The sequence below is a fragment of the Vigna umbellata genome, chromosome 4 (assembly GCF_029865625.1).
Source record: "Vigna umbellata cultivar VRB3 chromosome 4, Vumbellata_1.0, whole genome shotgun sequence".
NCBI lineage: Eukaryota > Viridiplantae > Streptophyta > Magnoliopsida > Fabales > Fabaceae > Vigna > Vigna umbellata.
In genome coordinates this window covers 9071408-9089622 of record NC_142168.1, presented here as the reverse complement: position 1 = coordinate 9089622, position 18215 = coordinate 9071408, and the positions used below count along the sequence as shown (strand labels likewise).

General features: G+C 33.7%; 1 protein-coding gene and 1 pseudogene across 1 annotated transcript; one reads left to right on the top strand and one right to left on the bottom strand.

The window, feature by feature from the left end:
- Positions 1 to 4354: 4354 nt before the first annotated feature.
- LOC124842076 (phospholipase A(1) DAD1, chloroplastic pseudogene) lies at positions 4355 to 6014 on the bottom strand (annotated as a pseudogene).
- A 9496-nt stretch (positions 6015 to 15510) lies between these two features.
- LOC148199201 (uncharacterized) lies at positions 15511 to 16062 on the top strand. Its single transcript, XM_088113282.1, has one exon. It carries the CDS (start codon positions 15511 to 15513, stop codon positions 16060 to 16062), a length of 552 nt encoding a protein of 183 aa, XP_087969408.1.
- The last annotated feature ends 2153 nt before the right edge of the window (positions 16063 to 18215 follow it).

Below are 18215 nucleotides of genomic sequence, written 5' to 3'. Positions count from 1 at the left end.
TATAAATCAAAGAGTATAATACAATTATCCTCATATTTCTTCTATTACATCCAATCATAGGAAACCATTTTTTATGTGTTCCTAACATATAAATCTTAAAAAAAAGACATAATCATCAATTAGAGAAGAAAATTTGACGTTAATAATTTTATATTTTAGTCATGTCTAATATTTCACTTAAAGAAGTTACTTTTTTTTTTAATGTGGTGTGGGACACATATCTTAATGCAGTCTATCACAAAGATCATGGATTCCGTATTAATGTGGTCCATTGTTAACGTGGTTAACTTTAATGGAAGGGATTCTTTAGTGTTTAAAACATGTCATTCAGATTTTGAATTTGGGTTGGCGGGTCGCAATCGCCTCGTAAGTCAAACTAACTTCATTCAAAATAAATGGTTAAAAAACGTGTGTTAATTCAGTAGTTTTGCTGATAATTATTTATTAACTTACTTTTTACCATTTATACATAGTTCGAAAATAAACACGACTTCTTTTCTATATATTTCTTTTAACGTTAAGAAACAATACATGACTCTTACACTCCTCTAAATAAATTATACTTCCTTTATTTTTGTATTTTAGGATAAATTATGTTTTATATGTTCTGATAAAATATAAAAATTAATAAAGTAATCATAAAAATTTTTGGTAGTAACTTAGTGTACAAAAATATAAACATATTTAATTTAATATATATTTTTCTTAAAACTGTAAATAGAAAAGTGATTGAGAGACTCTATACAACTTTTTAAAGACATTTTCACGTTAACTTTTTGTAATGCATATAGTTGAGATATATCGGTTTTCCTTTCCAACTACAACCGTTAACTTAGTTACCTAAAATAATGATATCATGTTGTTTATTGAGTACCTAGTGTCAAATAACTTGTAGTCTATATAATTAGCAAGACGACCACCGAGTATTCTATAAAAGATGGTTCACCTAGTTCGATATCGAGGATTGTATTACTAAATGGGTAAGTTCAACAATCACTATTATATACCAAATACGAGGTATTAGGTACTACGTTTCTCATACTAAAACATGCATATATTCTTTGATAATGAAGGTTCTCACTCAACTAGAGTAAGGCGTATCGATATCTCCTTTTATTTGTCAAAAACATTCTCACAATGGATAACTTAATAGAAAAAACATGTACAGTTACTCACACGTAAGCTGGCCATTTGGCCAATGGGCCCAGGATTGTGACCCATTTAGATAAGGGCCCATGGTTAGTGAAGTATGCCTATAAATATTATCTTAATTGTACTTGAACTTTACTTTTCACATTAATTTAAAATCTCTAACCAAGTATTAACTTGAGCATTAAAGAATCTTCTAAAAGCACCCCACTATCGGTAGAGGACAAAGGAGGTTTGGAGGATGAGTACCATGTAGTGAAGAGTTTTCTAGGTGAAAGGAGACTTTACAGGGTATGTTCGGTTCTGCAAGAACGGTTGGTGCCCACTGTGGAATCGAAAAGTATTATGTGAAGAGAAGTTAGTCGTGTCAAGAAACTAAGTTTGCAAGTATGGTTTCCATGAGAACAAGATCTGCGAGAGAAACTGACACCTTTGAGGTAGAGTTTTTGAATTTCTTTTAAGACAAGCACTAAGGAGATGGACATCTTGAAAAAGGAGAATGTAAGGATGAGGAAGAAGATTGAGGTCGATGCCTTGGTTGAGAAGGGGCAGGAGATGGAGGAGGTCGTTGACAACACGACATCTATGCGGAGGACCCCCTACACCTACCTTACTCACAAGGTGGAAAGTGAATACTACAATGTATCAAGGTCTCACTACTCTCGTAGTGGGTGAGAAACGTTGTCATCCTTTTGTTGACGGCATTACTGAGATCATGATGGCATACCCCTTAGTTATGGCTAAGCACATTCAAGAAGAGTTTAAATCTTTTATGGAAAATGGACCTATACTTTCTCTCTTGGGCCATTTTGGAACATCTTGGAGCTTTTAATATAGTAGAATAAGTTGGGTCTTGTATTTTGAGCCAAGTAGTCTAGAATTTATTTTGGGCCTTATATTTTGGAAACATGTGAGTGTGTCCATGTGTCATGCTCATATTGGAGAGGATTTCTCATAGGTAGTGACCTCATGTCAAATTTGTGTGTTCAGAGTTTTGTTTCTACAATTTGGAGACACCATTAGCGTATAAATAAAGGTATTTTCACCCTTGTATTAACACTTTGAGATTAGTAATAAAATGTTGTCAAATTGTTGAGTCATTATATTAATCTCTAAAGTCAAGGTTAGAACATCTTATATGATCTCGTCTAGTTTGTTTCTTCTAAAGTTGATCTGACCTCTCTCATAACACATTCAAACACACTCTCAGCACCAAAACACTAAAGGTCATGAGTTCTTTTTCCATTATCCACCTTTCTTTCGTACCTTCATGATCATGATAGCCTACCTTCGTACCTTCATACCTTCATGCTTTCTTTGGTCCAACCCACTTTGAGAAAAGAAAATGAGATAAGAATTTTGAAATTTGAAAAATAAATATAGTAATATGAGGGATGTTTTATTAGTTATTGTTTACTTTTAAAGTGAGAAAAAAAGATAAAAATAATTTTTTTAGTTTTTTTCATTGTGTTGTTGCGTTAAGGACATAAGTGAAGGAAGTGAGGTAATAAAACATAATACAATATATTTTATGGAAGATGGACCTATACTTTCTCTCTTGGGCCATTTTGGAACATCTTGGAGCTTTTAATATAGTAGAATAAGTTGGGTCTTGTATTTTGAGCCAAGTAGTCTAGAATTTATTTTGGGCCTTGTATTTTGAAAACATGTGAGTGTATCCATGTGTCATGCTCATATTGGAGAGGATTTCTCATAAGTAGTGACCACATGTCAAATTTGTGTGTTTAGAGTTTTGTTTCTACAATTTGGAGACACCATTAGCTTATAAATAAAAGTGTTTTCACCCTTCATTGACACTTTGAGATTAGTAATAAAATGTTGTCAAATTATTGTGTCATTATATTAATCTCTAAAGTCAAGGTTAGAACATCTTATATGATCTCCTCTAGTCTGTTTCATCTAAAGTTTATCTAACCTCTCTAATAACACATTCAAACACCCTCTCAGCACCATCAAAACATTAAAGGTCATGAATTCTTTTTCCATTATCCACCTTGTTTTCGTACCTTCATGATCATGATAGCTTACCTTCGTACCTTCATACCTTCATGCTTTATTTGGTCTAACCCACTTTGAGAAAAGAATATGAGATAAGGATTTTGAAATTTGAAAAAAAAAATAGTAATATGAGGGATGTTTTATTAGTTATTGTTTACTTTTAAAGTGAGAAAAAAAGATAAAAATAACTTTTTTAGTTTTTTTTCGTTGTGTTGTTGCGTTAAGGACATAAGTGAAGGAAATGAGGTAATAAAACATAATACAATATATTTAATATTATTTCTCAAATAAAACTTAAATTTTTCTTTGGACAAAGACATAATCTGCAATTCATTTCGTATGCTATAGTCTAAATAACTAAAACTGTAACAAATATTCTCTACAAAGAAAGAAAAGAGAAGGTAATTTCCATATCAGAATCACATCCTCCAGTCACACCTGATTACATAAGCGGACGTAGAGGATAAAAGAAAAAGAATGCAGGATAGGAAAAGAACACAGATAAAATCAGAGAGTAATGTTCATACCATCATGATGTCCCTTTACTCCTCAAAGTCCCATAAATAAATATTCTTCTTTCCAATACGTTTTGTTCTCAATTTCAAAGTTGTTGACATTCTGTCATTGTAACCAATTCTGGTCCCACGTTACGGGTTACATTACCATTATGATTTAAGTAGTTGACATGCTTGAAGTTTCATATAAATAATTAATGATCATGAAGGATGAATTACTTTTAAATTCAAAAGGCATGTAAATTTAAAAAGTAAATAAACTCCAAATCGTGTCTCTATGTTTCAAGAGTGCATTAGTTCTACATTGAACGAGGAAACGGAGGAAAGTCGTGTGTGACTAAAAACAAAAAACTGTGTCAATATTAAATATGCTCTTTCAACGTTGTCACTGTCTTCATCACGCATGTAATCCTCCATTTAGTTTTCCAAGTGGAAGAAAATCAGGAAAATGATATGCTTGGAAACGTATACTTAAAAATTATATATCCATTTAAATTATATTAACCATTTCATAGGTATAAACTATTTTTCCGTCCAAATCATTACAAGCTCTCTTGTATGTTCATCGTGATATATAATTGTGGAGAGGTGATATAATTATTTGTAGCCGGTTGGCTGCATTTGGAGGCTGAACTAAACCTAGAGAGAAGAAAAGTAAATAGTATGAGGTTTTTGTGTCAATAATTGAACACTAAGATGAATTAACACTTGGAAGTGAACAATAATGTTTTGGTTAGAACAGCACCGTCCACCTTTGTGTTCCTAAAACCACTATATTATCACTGTGATATATGCATATGGGATTCCAACTGATATATAACACCTTACTTTTGCTATGTTTATCTTCATTTCTTGGCTCTTTTTCTCAATTTTTCATTTTAAATGCGCTGGTATTTACAGAGTCATTCTTAGAGAAAAAAGTGTAAAATTTAATGGCGGAGAAACCTCTTAGCAGTGGATCTAAAGGGACATGTGGAACTGACAAAGCCGTCAACAAGATGCAGATAGATGTTCAAATCATGACACGTTACAATGTTAATTCCCCTAAGGTACGGAGAATCCCTGCTACAAAGCCGAAGCTCCTCCCCGATCTCCGAGTACAACAGCCACTGTACCTCTTCCACGCGCCTACGCATCCATCTCTGAAAACTAGCCACGTGTTCACCTCCCTTTCCCTCCACGTCACCTTCCTTTTTCTCCACCTCATCAAAAACAAATCCCGGTATCTTGGTTATAACATCATCCGAGTTCACTATCCGCAACACCTTAGTCCCCTGCTCCTCCAGCCGCCGACGAAAGCTCCGGTTCCCGATGCGGGGCCCGCCGAAGGAGATCACCGTCACATGCGGTGGCCGGAGAAAACTGTTTCTTATGTCATACGCGGTTAGAGTCGCCAATGCCGCCCCCAAACTATGCCCCGTAATGGTCAAACTCAAGTTTTCTCCTTCGTAAGTTTTCAGGATCCGACCAATCTCTTTCCTCACCATATCTTGCAAGCTCATAAACGAAGGGTTGTCACTCAGCTTTGACGTGTACAAACTCAGAAACCCACTTTCCACCATAGCCCCATTTTCTTCACCACTGCATGGCTCTGCCGCCGTAATCCCAGTTGCGGTAGGTTGAACCACGTTATTCAGAGTGGCTCGAAGATTTTCGAGCCACTCAAGACACGTGGTGGTACCTCTGAATGCGACAACAATGTCTCTTCGACCCAGTCGTTTGATCTCCTCTTTGTTGTGACACACTGCCACGTACCCAATGTAGCTTGATTGTGTTGCCACCCAACTCGGAGCTTTGTCCACCCAGGTAGGTAGTTTGATCCCCGAGGTTGCACGTAGGTGCTTGGTTACCTTGTAACCGGTGTTGTGTAATCCGCACCTTTCCAAGTGTGTGCTTTTTGGGAACTTGCATGTGGCGTAGTTAGGGGATGAAGGGTCGAATTCGAAGGACTTATACGCGGCCTCAACGAATTGGCCATAGCGGAGAATCTCGGCGCGAAGGTTCTCGTCCAAGGGGTCTAACAGACCGTTCCAATTGTTCATTCCTTGGTATTCCTTCCATCTCTTTCCAACTTTGTTCGTCAATGATGTCAATGGTGGTGACATTGACGACGATGATCGTAACTGAGGCATGTTTGCGTTCATCATTTTGTCCATTTTTTGTACGGATTGGGTTGATTGAAGTAGGGTTGTGCTGTGTGGTCTAAGGAGGGTTGGAGCGTGGTGAAGAGTTCTCATGAGTGAGAATGAGGGAAAGAGAGTGAGGGAATGAGCTTGTGCTTTGTGTTGGCGTGGTGTTGAGGGGAAATTTATAGGTGAAAGAAGGGTTAAGAATGAGAACGGGAAAGATTAAGTTGTTACTTGGGTGAACCAATCATTCAAGTTTTATGACCTTGTCTTTTGAAGATAAATGAGATGGGACCAACATCTGTGTGATTTTTAGCCAATCATATAGCTGTGATATTTCTTTGGGACTCTTTTATGTCCTTAGTGTAGATATAAAGTTAGTGTTATATTCAGTAATTTCATATGCATTTTTTTTATTTTTATAATTTTTGACCCGTACACAGTAAAAGTTTTAAAAATGTCTAACGCCATGGCCACGAAAAGCCACCAAGGAAAGTCTGTGAACGCATGACACCAAAAGTGCCATCTTGTCATTTACCTTTGTTACTAAATCTTAAAAAATTTCACTTCATCCTCTTAATTTAGGAAACAGTATAATGTTATACTAAAAATAAGGCATCTTTTAATGTCAACAAATAAGGCATGTCGTCGATGTTCTTTTTTATGAGAAAAAGTGTGTTCGAAAGACAAAGTGATTGTTTGTTTCATTGAGCAATTAATTAACATCTCACGAGTGTTATTCTTATTATTATATATATGTTTGTTTCAAAAAAACACGGCATTAGTGATTCTTTCAAAGATTGCATATTCATTCGTTTATGTAAAGCAATGTGAGTTTGTCTCCAAAAGTTGACTATGCAGACACCTCATTCACGGTGGGATTAGGAAATATATGCACATAAGTTACCGACAGCGACTGTGCGATTGGAACTGAAGTCAGATTTTAAAAGTTTTTTTTTTTGAGAAAAAAAGGGCAGGTAGTACATAACTTCAGCAATATTTAGTCAGAAAATATTAAATATGATGTTAAAATTGTGTTTTTTTATTGATTTGTCACTCATTAATACGTAACTGTTAATTCTTTTTTCCTTTTCTCGATTTGCCAATAATTCTGATCTGAGTTTCCTAAATAATATATATATATATATATATATATATATATATATATATATATTATTTAAAACAATGTGTAAGAAAATATGATAAACAAATCAAGTGAGAGATGAAAAAAATAACAAAGAAATATAATTTTATCCTAGTTCACTTTTCTGAAAAAGTTATATCTAGTTAACCAAACTAATTGACTTTGTTTAACTTTATACAACATAAATAAAAATGAGGAAGAAAACATCTAAGAATTAAAATCTTCTGTAAAATCTTATAACAATTATTTGTAAAATCTTATCGTAAGATCAGTTTGATTACTCTAATTAAACATAGCTACAGTAAAAGAATTAAAAAAGAGAGGGAATACGATCACCTGAAAAAAAAGAAGCTAAATATCTCTCAATTGTAACAGTACCTCCTAATGTCTGGAAAAAAGCCATTGGCTACAAATTAAAAAGGACAACTAGAAAAATTGAGCAGACTAAAAATATAAAGTAACAATGACGTACCAAATGATAGAATATTTTTTCTCTTGGTGCTTATATTTTCATCGTAATTTAAGCCTGTATATACTGAATAAATTAAGATGTATCTTTGAAAATGGAAAATAAGAAAAGTGGATGGATGGAAAGACTTGGTGAGATGAGAATGAGATCCGCCCAACATAAATTAAGATGTGACTTTGAAAATATGGTAGATAAGTAACTGAAATAGGAAACAATTGGTGAAAATTGTTGTGTTTATAGAAAAAATGTAACTCTGGAAATGAAAAAAATAAATAAATTATGGAGCAGTTGGTGAGATGAGAATGATATATACCCAACATAATGAAGATGGAGCTTTGAAACATTTGCTCTTGTGAATGTTTTAAAGGTAACAACATATTTCCGAGGTGGTCAATTGGGCGGCATGTCATGATCATTCCACTTTCACACACGTCAAAAAATATGTTGTTGGTTTAAGATACGTTAAATAAGTGTTTGGTCTCCCATAATTTAGTGAAGTGGTCCATTTCATATTAAGAATAACATTTATTGTTTATAATAGAAAAAGCGAGAAATGAAATAGAATAGGTTAAGGAAAGATAAATAAAAAAGAAATCAATAATAACTTCTTCAGTAGACTAAAAGTAAATTAGAAATAAAAGAGATTTGTTTAGGTTGCAATATTTTATTGGTTTGATATCAGATAAGCTATTTTGATAATATAATATTTATGGTTTCGGGAAATCTTAACCGACAGAGTTATATGGTAGGTTGGATGAGTTGAGTTACTCTACCAGTCCGTTTCTATTATGTTTATAGTGTTCGGTTTTCGAGTTATTTATAGTGTTCGATTTCTATTTGTCTACGGTATTCGATTGGTACCTCAGAAGGATTATTATGTTCTGTCATTGTAATCCTACTTAACCTGGGGGCTTGGAAGAGCTTGGCCTCAGAGGAGCTTGATTAATGGAGCTCAACTTTGGAAGAGCTCAATCTTAGAAGAGCTCGATTTAGGTGGTCGACTGAAGGAGTTCGTTCTTATGAGCTCGACCATGAAAGCTCGGTTGAAGGAGTTCAGTTTGGAGAGTTGTTTAAAGAAGCTCGTCACACTAGTAAAAAAACATTTTTTAACACGCTATATACACTTCGGTTTTACTGAAACCGAAGCGTATAAAAGCGCGGTGGCATTTTCGTAAATATTGAGTGGTTATATGTCTCGGTTATAAATGAATCGATGCCTATAGATGTTACTGTCTCGAGTAAAAGACCAACCGAAGCATATAATATAAATTTTGAATGGTTTAAGCACCGGTTTGGTGCAACCGAAGCATATAATATAAATTTTAAATGGTTTAAACACAGTGTGGTATAACTGAAAGGGTTTAGGCACCGGTTTTGATATAACCGAGGTAATACCCTTGTGTTAAAATCAAAATACCAAACAAATTTCTCTCTCCACTCTCGTGATTCTCTGCCTCCCTCCTCCTCCGATTTCTCTTCTCCACCAAACCCCAGCATCAGGGCGCCACCATCACCAGCCAGGTCGCCGCAAGCACCGCCGTTCAACCACGCCGCCGGCCGCTGCTGTTCCACGGTGCTCCACCTTATTTCTCTCATCTTCACGGTGCTCCACCAGTCATTCTCTCCATTCTGATTTCCTACGTCTTCACTCTCGAGAGAGGGATCTCCTCATCGCATGCCTTTCATTGTCACGGTAAGCCTTCTACACTCACAGAATCATCTTCATTTCCTCTATCCTTCATTTTCCACCGAAACATTCATAGATCTAAACCCTCAGTTAGGGTTTCTTCTCCTTTTCACCATTTCCCTTCGATTCCACTGATTAAAACCTTGTTTTCACCATTAGAAACTTTTTCCACCGATTAAACTTTGATTTACACCGATCAATCGGTCCAGAATAGGTTTCCTTCTTCTTCTAGGGTGGTAGGAATTAGAATTAAAGTAGAGAATTCGTTTTGATATAGGCATTTTTACTTAATTAAATTGTACTTGGGTTTTGCCAGGTTCTCGGCATTATGGGTGCTCTGGATCCTCATTTGCATAAACAAAATCAGAAAACCTTGCCAGGACCTCATGGCGACGTTACCTGCCCTACCAGCGATTCAAGTCAACATATTCAGTCTATGGACGAATTTCCCATGGACCTTTGGCCTTCTTTTGCTTCTTCGGATGACTACTACTCCACGGTAGCTTATGTACATTATTGTTAATATTGTTCTGATTTTTCCCAGTTGTTTCAATATTTATGACTTCTTTTTTGTGATTTAAGGTTGCGATTAACTCTCTAATGCGTATTGATAACTTTTTGGCAAGTATATCAAATCGTTCCAAGTAATATAGAGTAAGTTCAAAGTATCGTTCTCCCAAGGGACTTGTGCAACACATGACAATTCTTCCTTTTATAACTCAATTAGACATCAAAGTGTACAAAAAAAACACAAGAAACTCTTTTTGGTATTTTTATCAAACAGTTGGTGTGCAAGGAATTATATTTAAAAGAAACTTCGTTGGAATTGGGTTTCATGAATCATAGGAATATAAAACTATGTTCAATATTTCATTACTTCATTCAAACATTCACATCAAGGCATACTAGTCCTAATTCCTTAGCAACTAGTTCTAAATTAATATATTAAAATGATAATCCCTTAGTCAATTTAATATACAATTTGCATTAAGTCCGATGTTAAGAATGATCAAGTTATTGAGTCTATCCCTAGATCCCAAATCACTTAAGTGCTCTATCTACGTTCGTTCATGTTCAAAGTTACTTTCCAGTAATCAAAGACATTCAAATAACATTATATTTTCATACAATGATAATAAATTCAAGAAAGAGCATATGAACGAACAACGATATATTTAGCAGGAAAATTACAGTGAGTTCATTACATCCAATCCCAACGAAAGAGAAATTTAACTACTCCTAGTCATCTAAAACGTACACATTTGAAGCAATCCCCTGCAAAAATGATGTCTTGATGCCTTGAAGTAGTCTCCAGAAGTTCCTGAGATGTTTTCATTTCTTTCTTTTGTCCGGAACGTCTTTTAAAGCCACTTAAATTCATTAATTCGCTCAGCGCACATGTACTGGTGCGCTATGCGAATTTTCTTAATTGCTGCACTTTAACTGATGTTATTCGCTCAGCGCACAGGTACTGGTGCGCTATGCGAATTTTCTTCTTCTGGCAGTGCGAATTTTGGCTTTCGCTTTGCGAAAATTGGCTGACAGAGTCTAAATAATATATCATTTCCTGTACAATATTTTACATAACAATCTACTACCTATTACAACTTTTCAATGAGAAACAACATGTAAAATTACAAGATTGAGCTCATTTATAAGTATAAAAACAACTCTTTTTCACACTTATCACGTATATTGAGAGATCCATCACTTGCTAGTTATCACCTAAAGGTTATTGGTTCCCTTATGTTCATATTCAAGGTATGGAGCACAAAAGATGCATATAATGCTTTCTTTCTTTTTCTTTCTTCCCTCTTTGTTTTTTGTATTGCATTATTTAAGAAGTATTTATGATCCTCCTGACTTGTACTCTCTGGTTTCTTAATGGATTTTAAGAAGGGGAAAAGAGAAGAAAGGGTGTCATGTCTGTTCTTGGTAGTTTATCCCTCTGCTCCTGTACTTCATAACAATTCACATATTTTGGTGGAGTTACTAGAGGTGGTGTTGGACCTGAAAATTGAGCAAGTTGAAGCTTGAACCTTCTTTGTGTTTGATGAAAACTTGAACAAATGTTTGATACAATAGCGAAGATATTATTTTTCTGAGTTCTCACTAGTTAGTAAAATTTCTCGTGATTTTAATTTTTAATCTAAGTGTCAGATAATGGAGAGCTCATCAACCCTTTTGCATTACTTTCTAAAGAGCCATCTTAGATCACAAGCAAATAGACATTTTCACTACACCAGAATGCACTTTCATAGCAATGATTGCATGTTTAAGATTTCTTGTGTATCATTTTGGGCCTTTCACAACTAAACAATATTATGCTTTCTGTTTCATTGGCTAGATATTGTTGAATAACACGTCAGTTCCATATATTACTGATATTCATTTCCAAAATGTTTTTGTTTTTGTTTGAGGTCAGTCAATGGGACTTGGCTGCGTTCCGTACTTGCCAAAGGTTAGCTCTTATTCTTATTCTTAAGTTTTATTTTATATCTGACTTGATACATTGATTTATTGCATTTGAATTTGTATCCATTTTTTTTCTTTGCTTTTGCCCCCTCCTTGTAGGTTTTGCCTGATTTTTTTCATACTGTTCGCACATGTGGAGCGTGATGTTTTGTCTAGTGAAGTATTCAATTTATTTGTTTTCTTGTGAGATCATCACCAAAATGGTGTATGAAAATGGCATTGGAGATGTTTGAAAACTAATAATTGTTGATGCTTTGGATGCAGCATTTTGAAGAGAGACATGTGCTTCTAACGACAACTTGGATTTTCCCTGACTTGGCTCTTTGGAAGCAAGTGCCTTTAGTTCAACAAAAAGAAGTTTGGATTTTACAATTATATATCCCATCACTGTAAGTAATTTTGATGTACCTGCTTTTTACATTAATTTTACTGCTGTTGATAATCACACTGATTTTAATGAAATTACTGCAGTTCACACTGATTTTATAGTTGTTGATGGTCATATTGATACACCTATTAAGGCAGTTTATGAAACTTTTCAGTTCAAGATTTTGATAGTTGTTGCTGATCTTGATTCTTTTTTATCATATAGATATTGATCTTATTAAGCCTATTACTGACACTGCTATTATTGATTTCACTTCCAATGCTCTTGATTTAGTTTATGTTATTGATCATGATATACTTGCTGCTGTTTTTGATCCAAATGTTGATGTTGCTGATTGATCTGATTTTTACACTGTTTTAATTGATAACAATGTTGCAGTAGCTGGTGAATTTCATGCTTCTGTTTCAGATCTTGATGTTGTTGATTTTATTATTGTCACTGCTGATTATGATTTTACTATTGTTGTTGTTGCTGATTTTTCGAGTGCTGATTTTGCAATTGTTGATCATTGCAGGTGAGGAAAAAATCCTTTGGCTATGGTTTTGGCTCGTTTTAGAGAACTTGCACGGCATGTTGAGAAGGAATTCAATGAGGCTGCTAGTGTACTTTATTTCATGTACAGAGATGAACATCAATGGTTTCTAAATTATTTCCATTTAAACAACCTTGATGCTATTGTAAAGGAGTTTCATTATTTAAATTTAATTATATCATGTTATGATTTGTAAATAGCTTTGTAAATAATTGTGCTTTAGAATGGTTTCATTATTTTCTATAATTATTAACGTGTTAGGTGTAAAACAAAGAAAAAAAGTCCTTCTATTGCGTCGGTTAAACTTCAAACCGAGGCATAAGACTCAACCAGGAAAAAAAAAGTAAAAACAGGAACACCATATAATGCTTCGGTTGCATTTGAAACCGAGGCAAAATCATACATTTTTTTGTCTCGGTTCAGAACCGAGACAAAAAGTGATAGACTTTTTACCTCGCCTGCATATGCCTCAGTTGCGGAACCGGTGCCTATAAGCGAAAATAACCGCTGTCGTTTCTCTTGATTGTACTAGTGTCATAGAGAGCTCGATTGAAGGAGCTCAGTTTGAAGAGCTTAGCTATAATAGCTCGGTCTAGAGAGCTCTATTTAAGAAGCTTGGTCCTAGGAGAGCTTGGTTGACGGAAGATGAGAATTCATAGTAGATTTTAAGATCCAATTGTGTTTTCTTAGGTTATTTTTCAAATTAAGGAGTTAGTTCTTATGGCTAAGAATAAATTTAAAAAGCATGAGTAATATCACCGCTGATATTTTGGTGCTGAAATTTTTCAATATTCAAACCATAGGGAAGGTATGATGGATTCATTTATGGGCATAATATGACTAATGGTGCAGCTAGAAGGTGTCCTAGTTTGGCTTCATGTGTGGAGAATGGGTGAATATGGGGGTAGTTTTTCAATTTTTTTCTGTACAAACTTCTATTTATGTTCAGTTTATGAGGATCATTTCTTTCATTGAAGCATGTTTGAAAGAAGGCCTTTCAGAGGCTTTGATTGAAGAATGATTTTTCTTTAATCCATCATAGTTTTTTGGATTAACGAGTGGATCCTTGGAGTCTTATAAGGAAATGATATCACTGTTTTCATTTTTGTAAACATACACACCTCAAAATTTCTCATGTTTTTGGTAAAGGAAATCATTGCGCTAATAAGTTAGCTAATTTAGCTTTGATTCATAGAGAACAATATAAGTAGTTTAATGTTATACCTCTGTATATTTATTTATATTCCTTTTATGATAAGTATAGTTTGTCTATGTTTCGTAAAAAATCATTTTTATAATGGGTTTGGTGTAGTCTTCCATTTTATGTATTATTTTATATTATTTTTAATAAATTTTCATAGTAAAGATTGACGGACTTTCAAATACCAACATATTTGAAATATCAAAACTTGTAGTAATCTTTAACATGACCTTACTTAAAAAAGAATATTAACGTGTTGTTTGAATAATATAAATATAAAGTAATCAAGTATAAAAAAAAATATAAATATGATTACAATGAAAAATCTGGTTATTAAAATAAAATGAAAGAAAATAGAAAAAGAAAAAAAATCTAAAAGAATCAAAAGTTTCATGTGAGATTATGTTTGATATGAATGAAGAATAAAGAAAAAAATTAAATTAAATTAAATTTACTATACAATTAGGAAAATAAATTTTACATTTAATAACTATTTTTCAACCCTGCCCTTTAAAGTAAGGGTTAAATATCTTTTTAGTCCCTAAACTATTGGCCGTTTCTGGTTTTCGTCCCTCTTTCAAAGTAAGGTACAATTTGGTCCTCATTCTTTTCGAAACGTTCGTTTTAGTCCTTGAAATTTTGGTTTTAGTCCTCATTTATTGCTAAATGAGGACCAAATTTTTAAACAGTGTTTAGTTTTCGAGGACTAAAACGAACGTTTCGAAAAGAATGAGGACCAAATTGTACCTTACTTTGAAACAGGGACGAAAACCAGAAACGGCCAATAGTTTAGGGACTAAAAACATATTTAACCCTTAAAGTAATGTAGCAATTAAAAAAGAAAAATTTTGTTACTGGAAAAATTGAAGAAGAAAAGGTGTAATATAATGTGTATTAAATGATTGTAACGGTTTCTTTCATTATAATATATTCTTTCATTCTATATTATGTTTAACGCCTAAATGCTATTTTGATTTCTGCTTTATTAATTTTTTAATATGGTCTTCATTATTTTTGTTGTTTAATGTGGTCTTTGTTTTGATAAATTTTTTTCAATTTAGTTTTTTGAAATGCTCTTTAAATTTTTAACAAAAAATTAACAATGTGTATCATGTGTCAATTTGTGATTTTTTTTTTTGAAAATTTTATTGTATTTTTTTAATTTTTTTAAAAAATTATTTGAGTCTAGTAAATATTGTGCCACGTCTTAAAGGAGTTTACAGATTTCTTTACGGTCGATACCCTAACCGTTAAGGAGCAGGAGAAAGGGAAGGAGGTCGTTGACAACATGACATTCGTGTTGAGGACCCCTTACACCTACCCTACTCGCAAGGTGGAAAGTGAATACTATAATGTATCGAGGTCTTACGGCTCTCTCATAGTGGGTGAGAAGCGTCATCATCCTTTTGTTAACGACATTATTGAGACCATGATTGTTAACTATTTTATGTTTTAAGTATTTGCTAAATAACTGCACCTTGATTTTTAGGAAGAATAAGTATAGGGGTGTTATTCTTTCGTCCACTATTCACGTAGGTTGTTAGTCAGTTTCTTTTCTTTCAGTTTCTTTTGTAAAGGCTTATAAATGCCATCTTTATTATTTGAATAAATGTGCAGTTTTTCACAAAAACTTAAATTGCATCAGTATATTCTCAGAGTCTTAACAATTGGTATCAGAGCTCTATCAAGGTGCCTGATACAGAGTGATACAGAGTGAGAAAACAGTGTGAAAAGTCATGTATATCTCAGAAAAATTCGTTCAACCAGCTATCCCACGCTTCGATGGACACTATGACTTCTGGTCCATGGCTATGGAAACTTTCTTACGTAGCAAAGAACTATGGCAACTTGTTGAAGACAGAATTCCAGTGCTGACTTTGACAGCAACCAAGGCTCAAAGAAAAGATGTAGAAGATGTGCAACTTAAGGATCTAAAAGTGAAAAACTTTTTGTTTCAGGCCAACGACAGAGAAATTTTGGAAACAATTCTTGACAAAGGTACGTCACATGCAATCTGGAAGTCCATGCAAAAGAAGTATCAAGGTTCAACGAGAGTTAAACGTGCTCAGCTTCAAACACTTCGTCGTGAGTTTGAACTCCTAACAATGAAGGACGGTGAGAAAGTCGAGAGCTACATTGGACGCACACTTAGTGTTGTAAATAAAATGAGAGCCAACGGTGAATCAATGGACTCTAGTACAGTGGTTAGCAAGATTCTCAGGTCTTTAACCTCAAAATTCAACTATGTGGTATGTTCTATCGAGGAAGCCAATGACCTTAGTACCTTGAGTCTTGATGAACTCCATGGGAGCCTGCTTGTGCATGAACAACGAATGCAAGATTCTCAACCATCATAAGAATAGGTACTGCACGTTACGCAATATGATTGGGCAAGTTGTAAGACCCATAAAAAAAAATATTTATAATAGTAAATTTTAGCATTTTATTAGTAATAATAATTTTAATGGATAGAAAAATGTAAATTTTTGGATATAAAATTATAGTAATTCTAGAGGGAGTGCTTCAAATTTTTGATAACTTATTTAGGATTTTTTTAAGAAAAGTGAATAGTGAATAGTAAATAGTAAATAGTAAATAGTAAATAGTAAATAGTGAATAGTGAATAGTTAAAAAAAAAATATATTAAAATAAATTGTGGAAGAGAACACTCCACGTAGAATTAATCATTCAGAGATAAGAATGGTGAATAAAAAATAATTTTTGAATAGTAAAAATGAATAGTAAAAATGAATAGTAAAATTTTTTGGCTATAAATAGCCAAGGGGGGGAGGCTGAAGAGGGGCACCAAAATTCTAGAGAAATTGTGAGAGAAGAGAGTTGGAGGAAATTCTAGTTGAAGAGGGAAAATTCTGGAAGTTTCCGGAGAACGGTTTGAGAAGAGGAAACTAAGTCTGGAATAGAGGTAAGGGGAGCTAACTTTGAGTATTTCCTTTTGTATTATCTTGAGTCTGGAATATGCTATATTCTGCTTTTGTCTGATCTTAAATCTTGAATATGGAGTATTTTGTTTCTGTATGATCTTGACATTTAAATAAGAGTATGCTTCTGTGATGATATCCAAGTGTGATAGTTGTAAAATGTGATGTTGATTATGTTATGCCATTTGTATGTTATTAGTTGTTTATTTTTTTGTATTTTGGAAGGATTAGAAATTGTCTAACCGGCTCTGCCAGATTCAATTTCTTGTTTCCCCAAACATTTTATTGCTTTCCTTATTTATTTTTATTGTATTTTGGAAGGATTAGAAGTTGTCTAACCGGCTCTGCCAGATTCAACTTCTTGTTTCCCCAAACTATTTATTGCTTTACTTATTTATTTTATTGCATTTTTGGAAGGATTAGAAGTTGTCTAACCGGCTCTGCCAGATTCAACTTCTTGTTTCCCCAGACATGTTATTGTTCTTGTTATTTAATTATATTGTATTTTTGGATGGATTAGAAGTTGTCTAACCGGCTCTGCCAGATTCAACTTCTTGTTTCCCCAAAAATTTCATTGTTTTATCTATTTTTTTATTGCATCTTTCTGGAAGGATGAGAAGTTGTCTAACCGGCTCTGCCAGATTCAACTTCTTGATTCCCCTAAATTTTTATATTAATATTATTTTGATGGTAATGGGAGCTAATTATTTTTGTATGAATTTATTTTATAAAATATTTGCATATGAATGTTGAACTGGTGTGCTCTTGTGAAACTATTTTATGACTTTTATTATATTGGGTATGATAACTGAAACTGTGAAATTGTACATGTTGTGATGTGATGAATTTAATCTATTTTGAATGAGTTTGTTGGCTGAAATTGATCTTGTTGGAAGGTCTGAAGTAAGGGTTCTGAAATAGCTTATATATGGATATTAAATAGATGTATAGATATTGTTTGAGGTTGCTATGAGAGGAAGTGAACACATTAAAATTTGGCATTTCAAATTTAGAGCATAAGAGAACATGGTAGATAATTTAAATAAATTAATTGTTAATTATTGAGGGCCCTTCTTTGTTGGTGGGATAGAGGAACCTTAAAAACCTGAGTTGGCACATCCCTGATCATAGAGCAGCCCTGGCCTGGTCCAGTCAGTTGTGACTAGTCATATGTGCTGGCGTCGAAGGTGAGTTTGATGCGTTCAGACATCTGGGTCCTCTCCGGTGACCAATTGGGGTAAAGAAAAATCTCTACTAGGATGAAAATAAAATAAAACAAGTTGATTGTAGATGCATAATATTATCATGGTAAAAATTTCATATATATTTTATTTATCATTACATTGAGCCCAAACTTTAATATGTAGTTCCTAAGATATGTTGATGTATTTTGGTTGATCCATGATCTTTGTTTGATGAAAATATGTTGAGTTATACTCGTTATGGGCAAAATGAGTTTATAATATGAAGCATGATATCTGGCAATATGTTTAATTTATTGATACCAAAACGGGTTATTATGAATTCATGATTAAAGAATGAACATGATTGAGTTAGGTGGATAAGAGGGT

What these genes read in the sequence shown, in the direction of transcription:
- LOC148199201 (XM_088113282.1), top strand. Translation starts at nt 15,511, where the DNA reads ATGGCTATGGAAACTTTCTTACGTAGCAAAGAACTATGGCAACTTGTT.